Here is an 18,902-nt window from a genome sequence, read left to right as displayed (position 1 = left end):
TAATGCACAGAGAAAATAAAAAACAACAGAAAAACCCAGACATGCATCGTGACGTCCGATACCAAGGGCCATACGGTATGTCCGATAACGAGGGGCAGAGGAGAATGGCGCAGTCACTGTTGAGGTTAATACAGTTGGAAGTCTGACAAAAAGTGTACTTTGTCGCCTGATAAAGTTTTAGCCTTTAATCTTTTAGCGAAAAACGTAGAAAACTTCATAACTACTCCTTATTTTTATCAGTATTATTTCAGTCACTATCAAACATGAGCGTGTACATTCTTTTGCAGGTCAGTTGACAAGTGAATACAATCAGAAATGACTAGTACGATACCCATTGGCGTGGTCGTCTGTATTGTCGTTGTCGGGACGGTGGTACCACGAGGGATCTCACAGATGAAGTCTTTGGCAACAAAGCAGCTGTTGTCGTTCCACTGCTTGGTGACCTGATTGAACTCCACACAGTCCTCGTTGTCGCCGGAGTTGTTGGGTTCGCCGAGGTACCAATTCGCGTAGTCAAAGGGGGTGCCGTCAGTCCATACAAAGCCTGCAATTTGCAGTACGTCAGAATGTCATTGTACGCACGACATGACAAATGAATAATGTTTATGCTGTATACAGCAATAATCCAGCAAAAGCACAGGTGGATACTTGAAGAGGGGTGCAAGCATTTTACCACTGTAGGCATCGAAATTGTACAGCATTATATCAAATGGCTTTTTTTATTATGCTCATATTTCATTTAATGTTATTTTAGACTGAGGTTGAACACGTCCACTGACTAGGCCATGTGGACTACTCCTAGATTGTTTGGTCCGTTGGCACGTTCTCCTCCTGCAGATGTTCTGTCGAGCTGGGAGTCTTGAAGACCACGGCAAAAGAATTACTGTTGAATTTTGAAGAAAATCCGTAGTGTTGTGTAAATTTGTCATATTGAAACAGTGCTTCCGGTGAGTTGATTTTCGAAAGAAGGTGAGGTGTAAGAATTACGCTGATGTACCAATGTGCAGCCAGATTCCCCTGAACCACCACCAAGACAGATCACTGTCTGGATGACGTGGCTCCTATGCCACTACGCTACTTCCCACGAATCTTTCAGTTCGACTTCAAGTGACATGCTGTCTTTCATCTCGGCGCTTGAGGGAAATAGCGTTTCGTCTTTGAACCAAACCTGAACCACAATTAACGCCTGTTTTTTAACGTTACGTTATCTTCCATATAATTGTAAAAATACAGGGACAAATACAAGCCTTGCTGGTCCAGTCTCAATCTTCAACGAGTCAACGAGTTTTGGTCCGATATTCTCCTTCAACATGTCCTGCAGCCTCGATGGCAGTGCCATGTCGATGACACAGGTTGAATACATCACAGATCCCAAGAAGAGGATGTGCTGCACTGGTGTACGTTGGAATACCGTGTAACCGCAAAATGGGACTCTCAAAACGTCGTTTGAGATTGGCAGTGTGTTGTCTTGGCTTTTGAAATGATTGCAGTTATCTTGACTTTTGCATGAATAAACAAAACAAACACCATCTCTGGCTGTAGTTGTCAAGAGAATATCATTATGATATTCATGATTGACCTCTACTTACTGTTTTCCTTGGATCTGTCACTAAGACCCACCCAAAAGTTGGCGTTGTAGTACCATCTGTAAAAAATGAGTAAACACTTGTTATGACCTTGGTGTCACAATCGTTTCTTAGAGAGGATTTGAAATCGTATGCATACTACCACAAACATATATTTTCGAATGGCTAGTTTAGAATAATTCCCCTAATGTTCCAGATTCCAATAATCTACTTTACCAAATTCATGACTTCCGTCTTTGAGAAGAATTTAAAATAGGCTCAGTCAACTTCAAGGTCTTTATCACAGTTGAGAGGACGTCGGGGTGTTCATTCATACCTTTTTCAGAGGTGATCAGTTGTAGCAATGAAGTTCTTTATTCAGCTCAAGGAATAATTATGTTTTTGATGGCCGAGCTCCTTCTACAGAATTCTTTCAGTTATGGAATGAGCCAGCCTTTCTTCAATAGGAACTGCTTCTAAATGTTCTCGTTTTTCTTGTTCGTAGGTTCTGAGGGACCGTGGGGAAAGGGAGAGGGAAGCCTACTCGTATTCTTACCAATACAAGCGAGCTAAGTAGGCTTATCGTGGGATCCGTCGTATATAGCCACACAACCGTGCGCTAGCTCACGAGAAGCATCAAACAAACATGCTTAAAGGGTATTTTATAGGTTTACATTATCAACAGCACGCACCATTAACCATTTGTACCAGGCACAGAAATCACCAAGTGTAGCAGATATGTTGAGGTATGTGTATGCTTTTATACCGCTGTGGTGGTGGGTAATGACAGTCTGTGCTGTACCTGAGGAGATTTGTCAGGAGGAAGTTCTCCTCGTCCTTGCTGTGGATGCTGACGAGACTCCCACCCAGACCCTGGCAGTACACCAACGCCTCCGACCACGTCTTCCTCTGAGCCGAGCCCATCCTGAACGCCTGGAACAGGAATAACAGTTAGGTTTGGCCATCACAGACAGGGTGACAGTATAGAGGCAGGACTAACAAGGGGATCATCTCACGCTCTACTTGTAACCACTAATAACCGCCGTTGTAAGCGAAACATAATTATACTCATAACTGCATATGGAAACATCAAAGCTTCATTGAGTGTGTTGCCGTGAAAGAACAAATACATAAACTTCGAAATTATACGATATCAAATGCATCACCAAGTGATGTTAAGGATAAAAGTGAAACGTTAAGATACCTAAAACGTTAGAAATATTCATTAGGGCGTTTTTTCAACCTTCCACAAGTATATATACTTAACCATTCATCACTTCATATTAAATTCAAAATGTCATCAGTTATTGTCCTAACTAAAGAGACATGTTTCAAAGAACAAAGGAATAAAAACATAACATATTGGATCAACGTATTTGTCATTTAGGTCATCCGCTTGCCACTTAATCGCCTGAAAACGTAATCTCTGTACTAATTGCAGTTGCAGTTAATCATTCTGATGGAGAGAGATAAACCGAATGTATATCCCTGTCCCGCTTTGTTGCCCTGGTGAATGCGTTCTTTAATCTGTGGATATTACATCTCAGTTACACTGAACCGTTGCAGAGGGCCAGCCACCCATCTGTAGGAATCCAATGCCTGTAAAATTGTTATCATTCATCGTATTTAATCAACCTAGACCGGGATTAGCCTAATGGCGGTCAGGCTTGTTTATAGACAATGTAACGTTTTTTTCAGGGTTATTCATTTTTAAAACGACTGCTACTTATTAGGTAGAATGTCTCATAAAATTTATGAAACGGTAACATTTGTTAGTGACCTTGGATCATGAAAAGAAGTACCGTCAAGCAATCATGTTTCTTCTCTGCTAAGCGTACCAATCAACGTTGAGAATCATTGAAAAGCACATATGCCAATATCACAAAAACAATCACCTATGTATCCCAGTCCGTATGGGTAATAATAAATCATTCTTCTACCTATGAGTGTCCGGGTGGGAGACCCGGGTCAAATCAATTACCTTGTAGCAGTAGGCCTGATACCCACTCCACCCCGAGGCGCACGGGAGCGGGACAGAGGTCGTGGGAGCGAGGGTTGTCGGCGGTGGTGTGAACCCTTGGCGTGGGATTTGGCAGATGTAGGGTTTAATCATGTCGCACTTAAAATTCTGCCATAGGCCAGTTGGCTGAGTGGTCCTCATGGCCACACATGTTGATCTTTCAGAACCTGTTTAAACATTATTGCACTCAGCTAATTTAGAGATTCCCACATATCGAACTTGACTTTGTGTGTTTAACCAGCGTCATATTCATATTTCGTAATGGAATTTGACTCGGTAATTGTTCTTATGTATATAATCTTATTTTAAATGTACAAATATTTACATGATAAGTAACAACTATGTGAGTGACTCTTGATACAAATGATGCATAACAGTTGTAGTTTGAGACACCAAAGTAAAACTAATTTTAAGTATGAGGAAATAGGCAGGGACTGAGAAATGAGTTCCACACAACCTCCAATTCGACACATCAAGTTCGAGACTACAGTGTAATACTAATTATAAATATAAGAAAATCGGCCTAGATCGATTATGAGTTCGACACAGCAGAGAATTCGTCTCAACCGACTTCGAAAGATTGAAGTTTGGCTGTGCTATCACTCAATGGTGTGTCTTGTGCCAGTGAGATATATATGTAATTGGTTCAATGTCTTCCTACTATTCTGTCTTCTTCATACTGCGTGGGTCACATCTAACAATATCGATCTGGTCCACATACGAAACATTCACAACCCTGGAATAACGCTGATTGCATGATAAACAACGAGACACCTGACCAAGGATTAACACCAGCATAACCCACCGTTATGACTCTTGTCCCAGGGCGTGTATAGCAGTTTGTCCCCAGTCGTCCAGCTGTAGTTGCCAGGCTGGGGGACGTCGGTGAGGCCGATCCAGTACACGTCATCCCGGGTAGTCAGCAAGGATGCAATGAATGACTGGACGTCACTGAACAAATCAGAATCTCCATGTCATGTTGTACACGTGTCTTATGCAGACTCATTGATGAAGGTGTTACTATCACAGTTGGGCATGCTAATTGTTGTTGGTTGGGGGGGGGGGGGGGGGGGGGGGGTCATCACTGACTTTCAGTGCCCCATCAATGTTCATTATTTATTAATCAGGTTTGTATTTCCAGCTCACTGAACTAAAACCACAATTGCGGGACTGTCCGGCAAAGACTCGATTACGTACAGACCACTGTCATACAGTTGGAATATTGCTGAGTACAGAATCACTCACTCACTCACTCACCCACTCACTCACTCACTCAGAATCAGACACTTGTTCTCTGTATTGACTATATCCCCAATAATTTAGCTTAAGTACGACATAAAGAATGGATGTTTGGTATGAAAACAGAGAACCAGGTGGCATACGTTATTAGAACATAATGCATGTTTCACATTAGAAAAAACAATATTGTTGATATATCTACATAGAACACGAGCTTTGTAGGCTATACACAACATAGGAGATAGCTGCTTCTTGATATTAGACCAGACCAAGACATATCACCTTGTTGAATTGTTTACATTTGGAGTTGTGACCGAAGACAACTACAACAAGATATTGTCCTGTGGAACAATGCCAGCCACTTGTCTTCAAACGTAATGCATTTAGAGGCTGTTGCAGAGGACGGAAAGCTTGGATTGTGAAGAACATGACCAACTCATTCCAACCAACTCATCATTCAGAAGGCTCAGAGTCCCTTATGTCAAAATACCCTGAGCTACAAACATAAATCTTAAGGGAAACTCGTGTCATGATTTTTTCTGATGCGAGAAGCACTATTGCGTACCAAAAGCCGTTGAAGAGGACAATCTTTGAACATTTTGAACTGTACGTTTACGTGCTGGTGATGTAAAGGAACTCACTAGGAGTTGATTGTAGCTAGATGACCTCCACGTGTTTTGCATGTGTCCTCTGCTGCTTGCCACGCTAACGGTACGTTGTTGAACTGGTAGCAATAGTGCTGATATCCCTCGCTGTTCTGAAAGCGTCGTAATTTGTAGATTTAGGAAATGTTTAACTGGTGTCAATTGTAGGTTCTTTTTACTTACTATCATCGGGAATGGGTCCCGGGCTAGAAGGTAATCACCCAAAAATAACATAATTTTATGATCGAAGTGACGCTAACCTTGACATTGGTACAGCCCACAGTAAATGGCGACTGCTGGGTGACGGCCGTCACCTGTTTTGGTGCCTTACACACATAACCGTGGTTCGAGTCACAGGCATCGTCGTTCCATTGTGCACCCTGTATACAACCAAGAGATCATTTTCTTATTTGACAACTGAAGTAAAAGTGTTAAAATATTGACAGCGCATGCGTGACATCGCCGTCCTGTGTCAACGCCATATATCAAAGCATACAACAAATTAAAGCGATCAAGTCATGGTGCCGATATGGTACATAAACTAAATAATTACTAAGTTGAACACAAGACAAATAGCAAAACAGTTTGTGCTAGTTTATAATACAGGCCTGGAAATAAATACACTCAATACACCCAGTGCAAACCTATTACTAATTTCTATGCCCTGTTACTGCAGCGTTACAAACTGAAGGATGTCTCTGGGCTGTTTCCTTAAGTTAAGATTGCTCAGCAACTGGATATTTGTTTGAATATTTTACTTCTGTCAGTAGACTTGCAAGGCTCCGTATACCCAATTCACTGACTGCTTTGTTTCTACATGAAATGGCTCATTGGAAATATTTTTCGGTATCTAAGTACTGGTATCGAATATTTACTGTCAGTAGGACTCAACGGTACTACCATATACCGTTATGTCACGATACGTTTTTCAAACGATACGTATTGCAATATTTTTTTTCTGAGAACCTGTATATTGGGTAAACTAAATATATGATTTTTTTGTGATTATCTTTATGGTTTAAATTAACATCTACACAGACATTTATTCACAACAGATGTTATCTTTCATTATTCAATGACAAAACTGCATACTGTATTGCAATAAATAGAAAAAAATAGAACCCATGACTATACAACCTAATTTTGAAGTTGCAATTATCAGAACCATGGCACGTATACGTATGTTTAGGGACTTTTATATAGGATCGACATGTACAGTTAGTGTACCCTACGGTCAAACATGTAATTTTCCAATACAGGTACCTGAATCGCAATATACTGCAAAACAATTTATTGGCCAACACACCGCTCAGCCGTCGAAGCTGTAAGTCAGCTGCCAGAGAAAAGAACTATTCATGAAGAGTTGTTTGCCCCTTGAAACACTCACATTACTGTACATGAGGACACAGTTCTCTTGATGTCCCTGGTAATTGTTTGGTTCATTCCTGGCCCAGTTGGTGTATTGGTTAGGGTCACCGTTGGTCCACACAAAAGAGTTTACGTTCTTCAGGGCGTTGAAACCAATCCATACTCCGTCATTGAAACCTGGAACAAAACCCTCCTGGCCTATAATCTCCATCGTGAATTACACCTGCTTTGAATCAGACATAGTCATGAACGTATTTAAGACGGAGCATGTATTACAGCCGTGTACGACACGTACCTGTGGCACCTTTGTCCTAACGCAGCCTCTAGAGATACGAAGAACATACACTACTACATTCGACGCGTTTTACGCCATGAACACTGTTTTCGCTAAGGGGAGACAACGCTGTGACACGTGAGGACATTTATGTACAAAGGGAGGTAAGTGTGATACAAGCGGACTTAAAGCAAGGAGGGAAGGTACACATACTATGTATGGGTTTAAATTCAATAATGTTAATATCAATCCATATATCTGTAGTCGTATGTATGGGGAACGCATTACCTAAATATTCTTACTTTTGAATGGCCAACACCCAGCATGCACTTCGCGAAGACGACTTCCGCCACTCACCCAGGTCACAGCGGCCACATGACAATGCGCAGTGCACGTGCATCCAGTCAGGGTTCTTCTTGCACTCGCCCATGTCCGCCCATGCTGCGCACTCAGCAAGAGTGTGTCGATCAGCGCACACAAACTCACACAGTGCGCATGCGTCTTTGCAGTTGGCCGCCATCCATATTGGATTTTTCTGACACTCCCCACTCTCAGCCCATACCTCGCACTTGGTGTTGTTGGAATACGCATTCACGCATTGTTCTGGGGGGACAACATGGCTTCAATATTTCATATCTCTCGGATATTCACAAGTAACCATGCGCATATACGTTTGACGAGGGCTGCAAGACATGTTTGCACACACATGCAGAATAATACTTACTTAGAATGTAATATTCAGTCATGCTGTACATTCTTGGAGAAGGGTTCTAGGATTGTATGGCCGAAGCAGCGGTGGATGGAGGGAAGGGGTAACGGGGAATGTAGCTGACTGGCTATATGGGAACACTCAATACTGGTGCCGACAAAACCTAAGTACAATCTTAAATCTTATGCACATGCGATTACTTCAAAAAGACGCGTTGATCATTACATGTTGGCTGCACATTACAGAAATAACTTGCTAACATCCATCATGATTTAACTCTTACTGATGTCCTTGAATTTATTAACATTATCTGCTGGTTACTAATAGCAACACAAACATGCTACTGAAGATGGTCTTTGTTATGTTATTGTTGCATTAGAGATCGTTGGAAGTCGTTGAGAAAGTAAATGGATGCAGTATTGACGCGAGTCATGAGCAGGAAGGGACAGCATGCTTTGTGGGTACAGTAGCGATACCTTTCTGAATCTGGCTGTTGATGAACTGGTTTTCTATTTTACTTGCTACACTGGTCAAGTCTCCTCCAGCTGCTCGACAGGCTGTCCGTGCTGCCTGCCACGTCACTTCCGTCTTGACCACGAGGTAGCAGGAGTTGAGGTAGGGCTTCCATCCCGGCTGACACCCATAATACTTGCCAGCTACGGAGGAGAGACAACTAGAATTGCAACATTCAGGGCATCTTTATATGAGGAAGGGTGCTTAAACGAGTAATGGCTGATGAAGCAACAAAACCCTTTCTACAGACTTCGAGAGTTTCTGTTGTAGTACGTAAAGCATACAGAAATGAATAGCTTTTCTGAGGTCATGCATGTTGCAACAATTATAGACAATCCCTTTGAGTCGTATGGTGCTCTTTGAAATTTTATAAAGGAACGAGTTGTGCTGTATCTGTGGTGTTCAAAGGAGCAGTATTCCTGGGATGCCGAAGCACAACGATGAAGAATCAGGAAGAAACTCAGGTTTTTTTTCATAACAACAACAACAACAGCAACAACAACTTGGAACCGATTTTCCATTGATCGCTACCTGGCAGAGTCATGGGCGAGGTTGTGGGCTGCGCAGTTGTGGCCTGAACATTTCCTGAAACACAAATGCAACATAAAAAACAGTGTCACTGTTCTTTACGGATGTTAGCATGTTAATAAACAACTTTAAGTCGCAGGTGTCGCAGGTGTGACATAATGAGCTTTGAACCACTTTTATCAATGTTACAGCAATATCACAGCGGGAAGCACAAAAATGGGCTTCATGCTTTATGTGGGAAATCAAGCCGAGATCTTCGGCGTGACGAGCTATTGTCATGCCATAGGTGTTCTGAAGGTTCGGGGTAGAATAGGTCTTCAGCAGTCCATGCTTCCTGTAAAAGGCGTAAGAGGTGACTAACGGGATCGGGTGATTGGTCTCACCGACTTGGTTGGCACATGTCATCGGTTCCTAGTCGCGCAGATCGATTTTCATGCTGTTGATCACTGGATTCTCTGGTCCAGGCTCGATTATTTACTGATCGCCGCCAGCTGGACTACTGCTGAATGCGGCGTAAAACTAAACTCACTCACTCACTCTGATCATCACTGGGAAGTACTTACCTAACTTCTTACAAATGTATCCATTTCTTCTCTGGCAGTTAAGGTCGTTCCATCTGGCATTGGACACAACCACGAATCCACAGTCCTCGCTGTTGCCGTAATCATTAGGTTCGCCTATAAAAAGTAAATCTCAAACCCTATTGCCTTTGATCAGTTTACAAAGAGGGCAAAAGACCCACATACGTCTCCACTATATATGTCTTTGTAAACGTTTTGGTAATGTTGTGTAGTATCAGTAAACTATTAGCCGTGGAGGTAGGTCTGTAAGGTACCAGTGTAATAGTTCCACGTGGGACATAATCCTTCAGTTACCGACGTTTGGAAACATATTCCATCCCAACCTTATATAATGTATTTCGGAAAAGGTGAATTCCTTAGTTAAGTGGCCTGTTTTACCACTCATGCTGGTGTTTTGTCCTAATTGTTAGTAAGTCAGAAGGACAATTTGAATGATGTTTATAAATAAAATCTTCCTTTGGTATCATTTTTGAAGTTGGAATGTACAATATAGACAACCTTTATGATAACGACATCTTCATTTCGTTAGTTCCACGTTTCGATAACATTCTTGTGCCGTTGTTAAGCAGTCTTCATATACCTACCTCATAATAAAATCGTATATATTTAAAGACAGCTTTGAACAATAAATTTGTAAGTGTAGAATTATCCTTACAAAGTCATTTTTATTAATTTGATTGCTTTCTATACATAAAAACAGAAATTAGGGACGATGAATTTGTAGAAAACAAAGTTTAGCCCCAAAACCAAGTTGCCCCAACCCCACAATCCTACCACCCCCACCACCACCCAAAACAAAATGAAAGAATTTGAACTTTTTATTCCATGTCCAACTATTGAAGTGATCCCTTCAGCTGTTATCAATGACTAAACAACGGAGAACTAACCTGGCACCCAGTTCATGTAAGCAAAGGGGGCATCATCATCCCACTTCCATCCTCCCTCGCTGTCACGGTCATTAGCGCCGAGCCATAGTCCTATTATAGACATGCTTTTGATGCGACCTGAAATTCGTCCAATTTCAGTAAGCATGATTCACAATGACTGTCATCAAGACCACTGTGTGTATTGGTGCCTGTCAACAGTGACACTGTTATTGTGTATTTGATATCACTACAAGGGGCTATGTAAAAGGGGGGAGTACATACCAAATAAAGAAGCTTAAATGGTGAACAGCAAGATTACCGAAAGGGGGTGAAAGGGATTAGAGATGACAACGGCGTGGGTTTGTGAGATTTTACAATATGTTGAAACTTTCATTTCCCATAAATACAGACGTGCATAAAACATACAGTTAATGTAAAGCCTTGTTGCGATGTGTGGAAACCTAGAAGGGACATAATCACAATGTCGCCAAAGAGAAACAAAAATATAAGTGCGACATTTCGGTCATTTATCGTGTTTTCATTTAAGCGGGGGTGAGAAATAACGAATATGGAATCAATACCTTAGTGGGAAATTTTCTAGCTAGCAATTGTCAGATATTAAGGGAAAGACTGATAAAGAGTTAGACACATTCGGGGAATAAACGCGGGTTGTAAAACTCTTCAAGTACCGATATAAGTGACCACTTCGTGTTATTAGAGCTATTGCTTGACAATGAACGACGCCATATTTCTAACGAAAACATTGATGATAGCTGTGCATATTATACACATTTGAGGACTCGAACACGGACCTTGGGTCTCAGGTCAAGCGAACACTTCAATAACTCGGCTACTCCCTATGATCACCTGCTATGTAGAACTGTTCCGTGATGCTGGTGATGCTTGCTAATTGACCACCACGATGCATGCACATATCTCTGGCATCCATCCACGACAACAGCTCGGTGTTGAACTGATAACAGTAGTCAGAGACAGAGGACTCTTCCCAGTATGCACCGCACTTCTTGCTGAATACCGCTAAAAATAAAATTGTCACTGTTGAAAACCATCACGTGCACTCTTGCTTGATGAAAGATGTATTTTATTCTAAAGAGATATCGATATTTATTACCATAACGAATAGTTATGTCATAATACTTTTTTGGTTCAGTTTTAAGAAACATTCGCAGTACTGTCAATCTTAGCTGTACACGGTCTGTAAAAGACTGATCCTGTAAGGATACAATCCAGTGTCTGATCTAAATCGGGACCAGGCAATGCAACCACTGATTTTCTTAATCGGGACCAGACAATCTAATCACTGGTGTACTAATCTCGGATACCTTCCCAATCTCCAATACCCACATGCTTATATTTCCTCAAAGAGAGTCGACAGTTAGATTACTACCGTTTTGGCACACACTTCTCAAATCAATGGTTGAAGACAATCCACATTTCATTACATAAAGGAATTACTGTAATTATATCAAATATATTAAAAATATGTTCTTTTGGAAATGTATTTTTACAATCAACATTTCACCATACTCACGTTTAGGCGTTGGTGCCGGAGTGGACCGATTGGGATCATTTACTGTAAGTAAATGTCATGAATACGTTTAAAACTATTTCCCTAATACCAAGTTGCTCAGAGATACCTTCAAATACATTTGACTTCAGGTATACGAACGGGAGAAGTTACCAACATTCAGCTTTCAGTGAACACATTTGTCGTTAAAATCCGCATCCAGTATTATTCTAGCTCTATGAGGTAGTCTGTAAACATAGTGTGAACCAGACAATCCAGTGAGTGATAATAAGAGCAACAGTCTCCACCAAGGGGAGACACACATTAGTATTACTTTTCAGGCACACAACTTGACCACATTATCAGATATGCAGTTCCTTGGGATAACCATACGTTGCTGTAGACACTAGACTATACTCACCATTTATAACGTAGATGGACATTGAATTAACAGTGCAACTCTGTATACATACTCTTGGCCGTCATGAGTGAAAGTACTATGAATACTTAAAGTATGGTAATGTAACACACTTTGTAATGGTAGATCATAAACAATTTTAGACAAGAAGCACTTTTGATAGTCAGAAACAGAGACAAAATAGAAATAGAATTTTTCAAAACAAAGAGCCAAAAGATCAACATTTCAACTTGATAATTAGGAATATAGAATAACGCTCATCCCAAAGTTTCCGTTTACACAATGACGTTTTAGTTATAAATTCTCCAAAAATAATTATTATCATATCCTTTCAATGTAACAAATGATACTTGCGTTTGGATTTCGATTTGCATTTGATGGTTTTGCATACTGATTTTGTCACCGAATATTACTTAATCTGTTTGACAAGACTTGTTTGGGAGTTGCGGGGTGGTTTGAAATGAATGCTCTTTTGTTCAGTGTTATAGGACATGCCATTTCCAGAACAAACGGAGGACACGGAGGTTTTCAACCTCTGAACTGAGGAAGATCCGAAGGTGCCAGGATGGCGAGAATACTGTGGAGAGTCAGAATGTCTTCTCTATTACACTGAAGAGAGTCTACATGCACAGATCATTACCCAGCTTCGCTATAATAACAAGACTAAGCATGACAACCTCACCAGTGCTGGCTGAAATTAGAAAACAAGCTTTCGTCACCATTGCAGATGTGACTCCATATTCACATCACGTCACTTATATGAACAGAATTTAAAAGTAAGTATTATGGATGATTGGATGATTGGATGAATGGATGGATGCAGGTACCATGTATGAAATGAAGTACTATTTGCACTTGGATCATGCTAAGAGCATGCATTATATTTTCTTCACACCAAACTGCAGACTGAGATTCAACCTTCACAAAAGCTTATTTGTTTCCAGTAGGATCATTTATTATCCTGAACTGAGAATGGTTGGCGCAAATGTAACCTAGCAACGGAAAGTTCTGACAATTCTTTCACTTGCAGTTAGGAAGAGATGGGAGTGGTTAGTACTTACAAGCAGCTTTCTGGCAGATGAAGCTGTACCTCTTGCTACAGGAATAGTCATTCCACTTGCCGTTCTGTTCGTCCGCCCAATTACCAAGAATAGCTACACAATTCTCGTTGCCAAGGTTGTTAGGTTCATTCTTGTTCCAATGTGTGTAGGTGAACTGAAGCGTAAGGAATCTCATGTTTAAAACTAAACTCCATGTGTTTTGTCCTACATGCATATGTATTTTTGCTGCATAAAAGAATTAAACAGCCGCCTCGCAACACGTGTCGATCATTCAAGACTGAGATCTAATCTTCCCATTAAATGTTGAGTTAGGGGCAATAGGAATACATGAAACGTTTTAGGGATAAAAACTTCTATATATTACTTATACAACGTTTCAAGACTCTTTCAACGTTCGGGTGAGGATACATCCATGCGAAGGAGCAAGACACGTCGTATGAAGACTATAAAGACGTTGTTGTCCACAAAGCCGTATCATGTATTCTGCCCACTTCAAATGCCTTTACAGAACGCTGTAACAAACTGTTGGTACTCACTGATGTTTTATCATCAACCCACGCCCAGCCACCTTCTTTGGTTCTGTCATGGAGACCAATCCAGTAGTCCGCACCGGAGACGTGACCTTGGAACATGGCAAGGAAACGTTCCAGAAAGTCATACAGATCTTACACAAAAACTAACTCTTTCATATTAGTCTTAGTATCCTCCTCACCACATAACCCACCCACCCCCGCCTCACCTGCCCCCCACCCCCACCCTCCGCTTTCCCCCATTCCACACACACACACACACACACACACACACACACACACACACACACACACACACACACACACACACACACACACACACACACACACACACACACACACACACACACACACACACACACACACACGTAGCGTACAGTAATATAAAACACTTTCATGGTTGTCGTTCGGTTCCAACTTGACACGTTGTTATTGTGCTACTGAACAGTGCTACTGTTCACAAGGCCACTATATTAAACTGACCACTTAGAAAGGCATCAGTTCCACCGTCGGGGATAACCACAAGGTGCGCCGCCTGGGAAGCACACGTGTCCTTCGCCTCTACCCACGTCGAATCGCTGTTGTTGAAGTAAAAGCAGCTACCGCCGTATTCACGCCAGCCGTCTTCACAAACAAATGTAGCTGGACAGAGAATAGAATAGATTATGAAAAATCAAAAGTAACTGGTATTAATACAGCTATTGTTTTAACATGCAGGAAGAATATCTGTTTTCTTTTTTCTGTGTTTGCCTGATCTTTTAGATAGTGTGGATTTATTTATGGCTATACGCTATGGCTACTGTTGTTTTCAGAAAGGCATCAATCATTTAGAGGTTCAAGGTTTCTGCAGAGTCGAATTTTACACAAAACGCCCTTTAGGAAATACACCCAAATATTAATTTCATACTACTTACCAAGGGATTACAAGTTGGATACCAAACTCTCTCACGGAATCTTAACTTGCAAATCAACGCCTGTTTTATTAAAACTGGGGTAAGCTTAGTTTTACGCCGCACTCAGTAATATGGCGTTGGTCTGTAAATAATCGAGTCTAGACCAGACCATCCAGTGATCATCAGCAGAAGAAGTTTAGTTCGTTAGGCCAAGACTGTATTCCTTCACTATGGCGACAATCCACCAAGTGCAGGAGACTTCGGGTATAATGAAATCAGATTGACAACTGATTTTTGTTGTAATAAGGAACCCTTCAATTTATGGCTAGGTGATGATTTAGGTAGTAATGATTTTAAGAGGTGGTCACTCATTTTGTTCTGGGGAGGTTGGGGCTGTCATCAATTTTGTACACATGGTCCTGAAGGGGATTCATTGATTGTGTACATGACAACTGGGGAGTTGAGGGTGGTCACTTACTTTGTACATTAATTTCAGGGTTGTCATTCACATTATCCCCTCTAGCCATACATTATGAACGGTTCGTAACCGTATTTCATTATGCATTTCGACTATATCATACAGCATGTCGCCGGAATAAAACCACTCAGTTCGTTGTATACGAAAGTTCGTTATAGGCGTATTCATTATTACTGAAGTTTCGAACCCTTTAAACTGGATACATTCTAATTCATACTTACGAATGGGAGTAGTGATTTGCAACACGGGCTTGTCCACTGCAATCATACACACGAACGACTTGAGCTGTGTGCAGTCGCTCGAGGATTGCCATGCACCAGTTGTGTCCCCTTGAACCAAAAAAACACATAAAGAACTGAAACGTGTTAGCAATGAAAAGTACTGAATGTCAGCAAATAGTTTTTGCCACGCATGCTGCCTCTCCTGCATGCTGTTGGCGCCCATTATTCACAAGCCACGCGTCGAATATGGATGTCAAAAAACTTACCAAAAATATATCAATGCCTAAAAAGGGGGATAGCACAACGAAAAAAGAGACCAAGAGAGACAGGATCCGCCTGATTCCACTGTCATATTCTCTACATATGTCATTACACAAATATACTAGCTTGACGACATTAGACTTTGTGTATATCTGGTTGTTTCTCTGACACATATGCCATTGACGTTTTCTTCTTGTACCATTTATGTCCTTTTTGAGGTTCAGACCTAGTACAATGTGTGAAGCCCATTTTCTGGTGTCCTCCGCCGTGATATTGCTGAAATATTGCTAAAAGGGGCGTAACTCACTCACTCAGACCTAGTTTTCTAGTAAAAGAGTGGATTTGGAAAGCGAAACAATGTGTCGTACTTGTGTTGATGTAGCCACAGTCCTGGGTGCCTGCCTTGTTGACGGGGTTCCCAGGAGCCCAGTGGGTATATACCTCAATACTCGTCCCGTCGACCCACTGGAATGCCCCGGGTTTACCGTTATCTGTAAGAATCGCGGGATGCTGAAAAAACCTCTACATGACATTGTTATATCAAACACTACATACAGTGACTGAAACCCAAACATTCCTACCGGATGCTTTGTTCCAGAATGGCATTTTCAAAATGTACGCACCGACAGACAATTTGTACCTATTTATGCAACGACATAAAATTAATCGGCAAATATTACAGGAACCGGTAATTTAGGAACATAATTCTCATCAAACACATTCTCATCGTATCATTAAACAGACCAAAATAACCTTGTCATAGAACACAAAACCCCTTTCATCCGACAAAACATCACCCTGTCGTCCATCTCATTACTGCTAATACGTATCATTCAGGAAGGCCATTGTCCAAATATTTCTAAAAACCGAAAGCTACGTAGCCAAGTCATATGAGACACTCATTTGATTTGCATTCTTAATCTTTATCACTACCATTCTCCATTGTCTTGTCAGCGACCCTGTTCCTCTTTGTCACTTCATTAGTTACTGAAATTTATGGCCTGTATTGGTCCTCCTTGGCTGTGTCTGTCATCACATTAACTGTACAAGGAAGTGCTATTGTTTCTCTATCTGTCCATTGCTGAGTCTTTGCCTGTCCATTCTTGTTAAAAGATGTATATATAGATGTGCTCACATCTGTATTGAAATGGGCGAGTCCGGTATTCCGACTGCTTGTATATGTACGACCGCGAGCAAGATTATGCCGCTCGCAGGAAAGGCCCTGGGGTTGAGCTGGAACTCTCTCACCTTATTTATGTATACTTGGTTGCCATGTCTTGTGTAAACAACTAAAGACTTTTGAACCCAACTGTACCTTCGTCTTTGTCAAGTATTGCGTGTATATTTCTCAGGTAATTCCCGTCGACCATACGAACACGTTGACATTCTCACGAAAACAAGGTTTCACTTTTAAGAACACGGTAACAGGCTTTGCAAATATATGTTCCAACACTGTATAATCAGAATGCGATTACATAAACAAAGTGATAATTGCTTACATACGTTATATATCATACGCTCTTACTATTTTGCAGTTTTTGTGTATTTATCCAGCTGCGAGCAGGAACACATTTTAGTGCTAATTGTTCGTCCTACCGCTTGCGCCGATCCAGATACTGTTGATTCCAGAGACGACTTGTTCTTTGAGGTACAGCTGTATAAAGGTTTGGTAAGAAGAGCTGAAACGTACAACATAGCGAACTGTTAAGCACTTTCATCCTCTCAGTTTCAACACTGACGTGATAACAGCACCGACAAGTGCCCAATGATTTGGAGATATAAAATCCCATCCAAACATATCAAGATTATCCGGTCATTTTGTTTAACACTGGCAGTTCAAGGTACATGCGTATTACTGACACGGGAAGTAATTGCTACCTTAGAGAGAGAATGCTTCTCAGGTAAGCACTAGTATTTCTGTTTGTCAAATAAATAATCTCAGATGCCGACTGCGTGGTACTATTCTTGACAAGGATATTAAATAAAATACCGCAAAACACATCATAAAGAAATATTATCGAAAGTCATTGAAATATAGCTAGATTTTACAAAAAAAGTGTAATTGTTCACGTTTCTGAATATATTGTACTGTGAGTGAGTAAGTGAGAATGGTTTTTCGCCGCTTTTAAACAGCAACATCCCAGCAATATTACGGCGAGGGAATCCGGAAATGGGTTTCGGTCATTGTACCCATTTCGGGAATCGAACCCGGGTCTTCGGGGTGACGAGCGTGCGCCTTAACCATTAGGGTAACCAACCTCACCTATTGTACTGTGAGTCGATAGGGAACGTTTTGATAACACATTTCAAAATGAAACATTGAATGGCTTGTAACGATTACTGACTCGGTCTCAGGAAGCATTGCAGACAGATAATTGACCTGACCATGTGGGGTTGGACAAAGATGTAAAGACGCTTTCTTTACCTCAGGGTTTACAACATCATGCCCCATAAAAATATGTTTATATATTTTAGTCGTGAAAAGAATGTCACTGACTTTCTAAGTTGGTGATGGCAAAGGTTCCTCACCCACTTCAGTTTAAGTTTTGCATAAATGGGTTGATTGTCACCTGATACTCCTCTTCGCGGAGTTATTTCTAAACGGCTGAAAAACAATGATTGTTTTCCTGACTCACTAACCTCTTGAGACTGAGGAGAGAAGCCCCCTGATCACTGCAGAATTTCTTAGCGTTTGCCCAGGTCAAACTGTATAGGGGGTTGAAGGCAAAACAATAGTCTTGATGTTGTAGCCATCCGTCCTGACATACACCTGAAGTATATACAGTCATATATAATATATGTCTCCACATGCACTGACACAAACATGTAATACATGCAAACACATAACCCACAGTAGCCATCTGCACTGACTCACATGTGTAATACATAGAGTCACACATACTACAGCAGCCACCTCTACCGACTCACACCTGCAATACATATACTACAACCATCTGTATTGACTTACACTTGTAATACATACAGTCACACATACCACAATAGTCATCTGTACTGTCTATGTATATACCTTGGGGCTTCTGACAAGCATAGCTATTTAATTGGTCACAGTTAATGGCCACCCACGACAGCTTTCTCCGCCTCGCGTTGTCCAGCACCACACAGGTAGAATTTCGGTCATTCCTGTGAAACAAAACATTGCTGTTAGTTGTAGGTGTGCGTGCGTGTGTATGTGTGTGTAAAGGCA

General features: G+C 41.2%; 1 protein-coding gene across 1 annotated transcript in view; it reads right to left on the bottom strand.

The window, feature by feature from the left end:
- LOC137298479 (macrophage mannose receptor 1-like) overlaps positions 1-18,902 on the bottom strand; it is a 49,585-nt gene that overhangs the window by 13,676 nt on the left and 17,007 nt on the right. The window contains exons 8-29 of the mRNA XM_067830762.1: positions 18,726-18,838; positions 18,338-18,467; positions 17,294-17,376; positions 16,066-16,188; positions 15,437-15,544; positions 14,328-14,486; positions 13,851-13,936; positions 13,315-13,468; positions 11,860-11,901; positions 11,175-11,345; positions 10,329-10,445; positions 9,424-9,537; positions 8,864-8,917; positions 8,296-8,475; positions 6,856-7,013; positions 5,729-5,848; positions 5,466-5,581; positions 4,391-4,536; positions 3,547-3,752; positions 2,368-2,498; positions 1,590-1,645; positions 332-544 (exon numbers count right to left, since the gene is read on the bottom strand). Of these exons, the coding sequence (XP_067686863.1) occupies positions 332-544; positions 1,590-1,645; positions 2,368-2,498; positions 3,547-3,752; positions 4,391-4,536; positions 5,466-5,581; positions 5,729-5,848; positions 6,856-7,013; positions 8,296-8,475; positions 8,864-8,917; positions 9,424-9,537; positions 10,329-10,445; positions 11,175-11,345; positions 11,860-11,901; positions 13,315-13,468; positions 13,851-13,936; positions 14,328-14,486; positions 15,437-15,544; positions 16,066-16,188; positions 17,294-17,376; positions 18,338-18,467; positions 18,726-18,838 (2,780 nt within the window). The remainder of the gene's footprint in view (positions 1-331; positions 545-1,589; positions 1,646-2,367; positions 2,499-3,546; positions 3,753-4,390; positions 4,537-5,465; positions 5,582-5,728; positions 5,849-6,855; positions 7,014-8,295; positions 8,476-8,863; positions 8,918-9,423; positions 9,538-10,328; positions 10,446-11,174; positions 11,346-11,859; positions 11,902-13,314; positions 13,469-13,850; positions 13,937-14,327; positions 14,487-15,436; positions 15,545-16,065; positions 16,189-17,293; positions 17,377-18,337; positions 18,468-18,725; positions 18,839-18,902) is intronic.

The sequence above is a fragment of the Haliotis asinina genome, chromosome 10, assembly GCF_037392515.1.
Source record: "Haliotis asinina isolate JCU_RB_2024 chromosome 10, JCU_Hal_asi_v2, whole genome shotgun sequence".
NCBI classification, from domain to species: Eukaryota; Metazoa; Mollusca; class Gastropoda; order Lepetellida; family Haliotidae; genus Haliotis; species Haliotis asinina.
The sequence above is the reverse complement of the archived record's forward strand: the minus strand, read 5'-3'. Positions and strand labels throughout refer to the sequence as shown.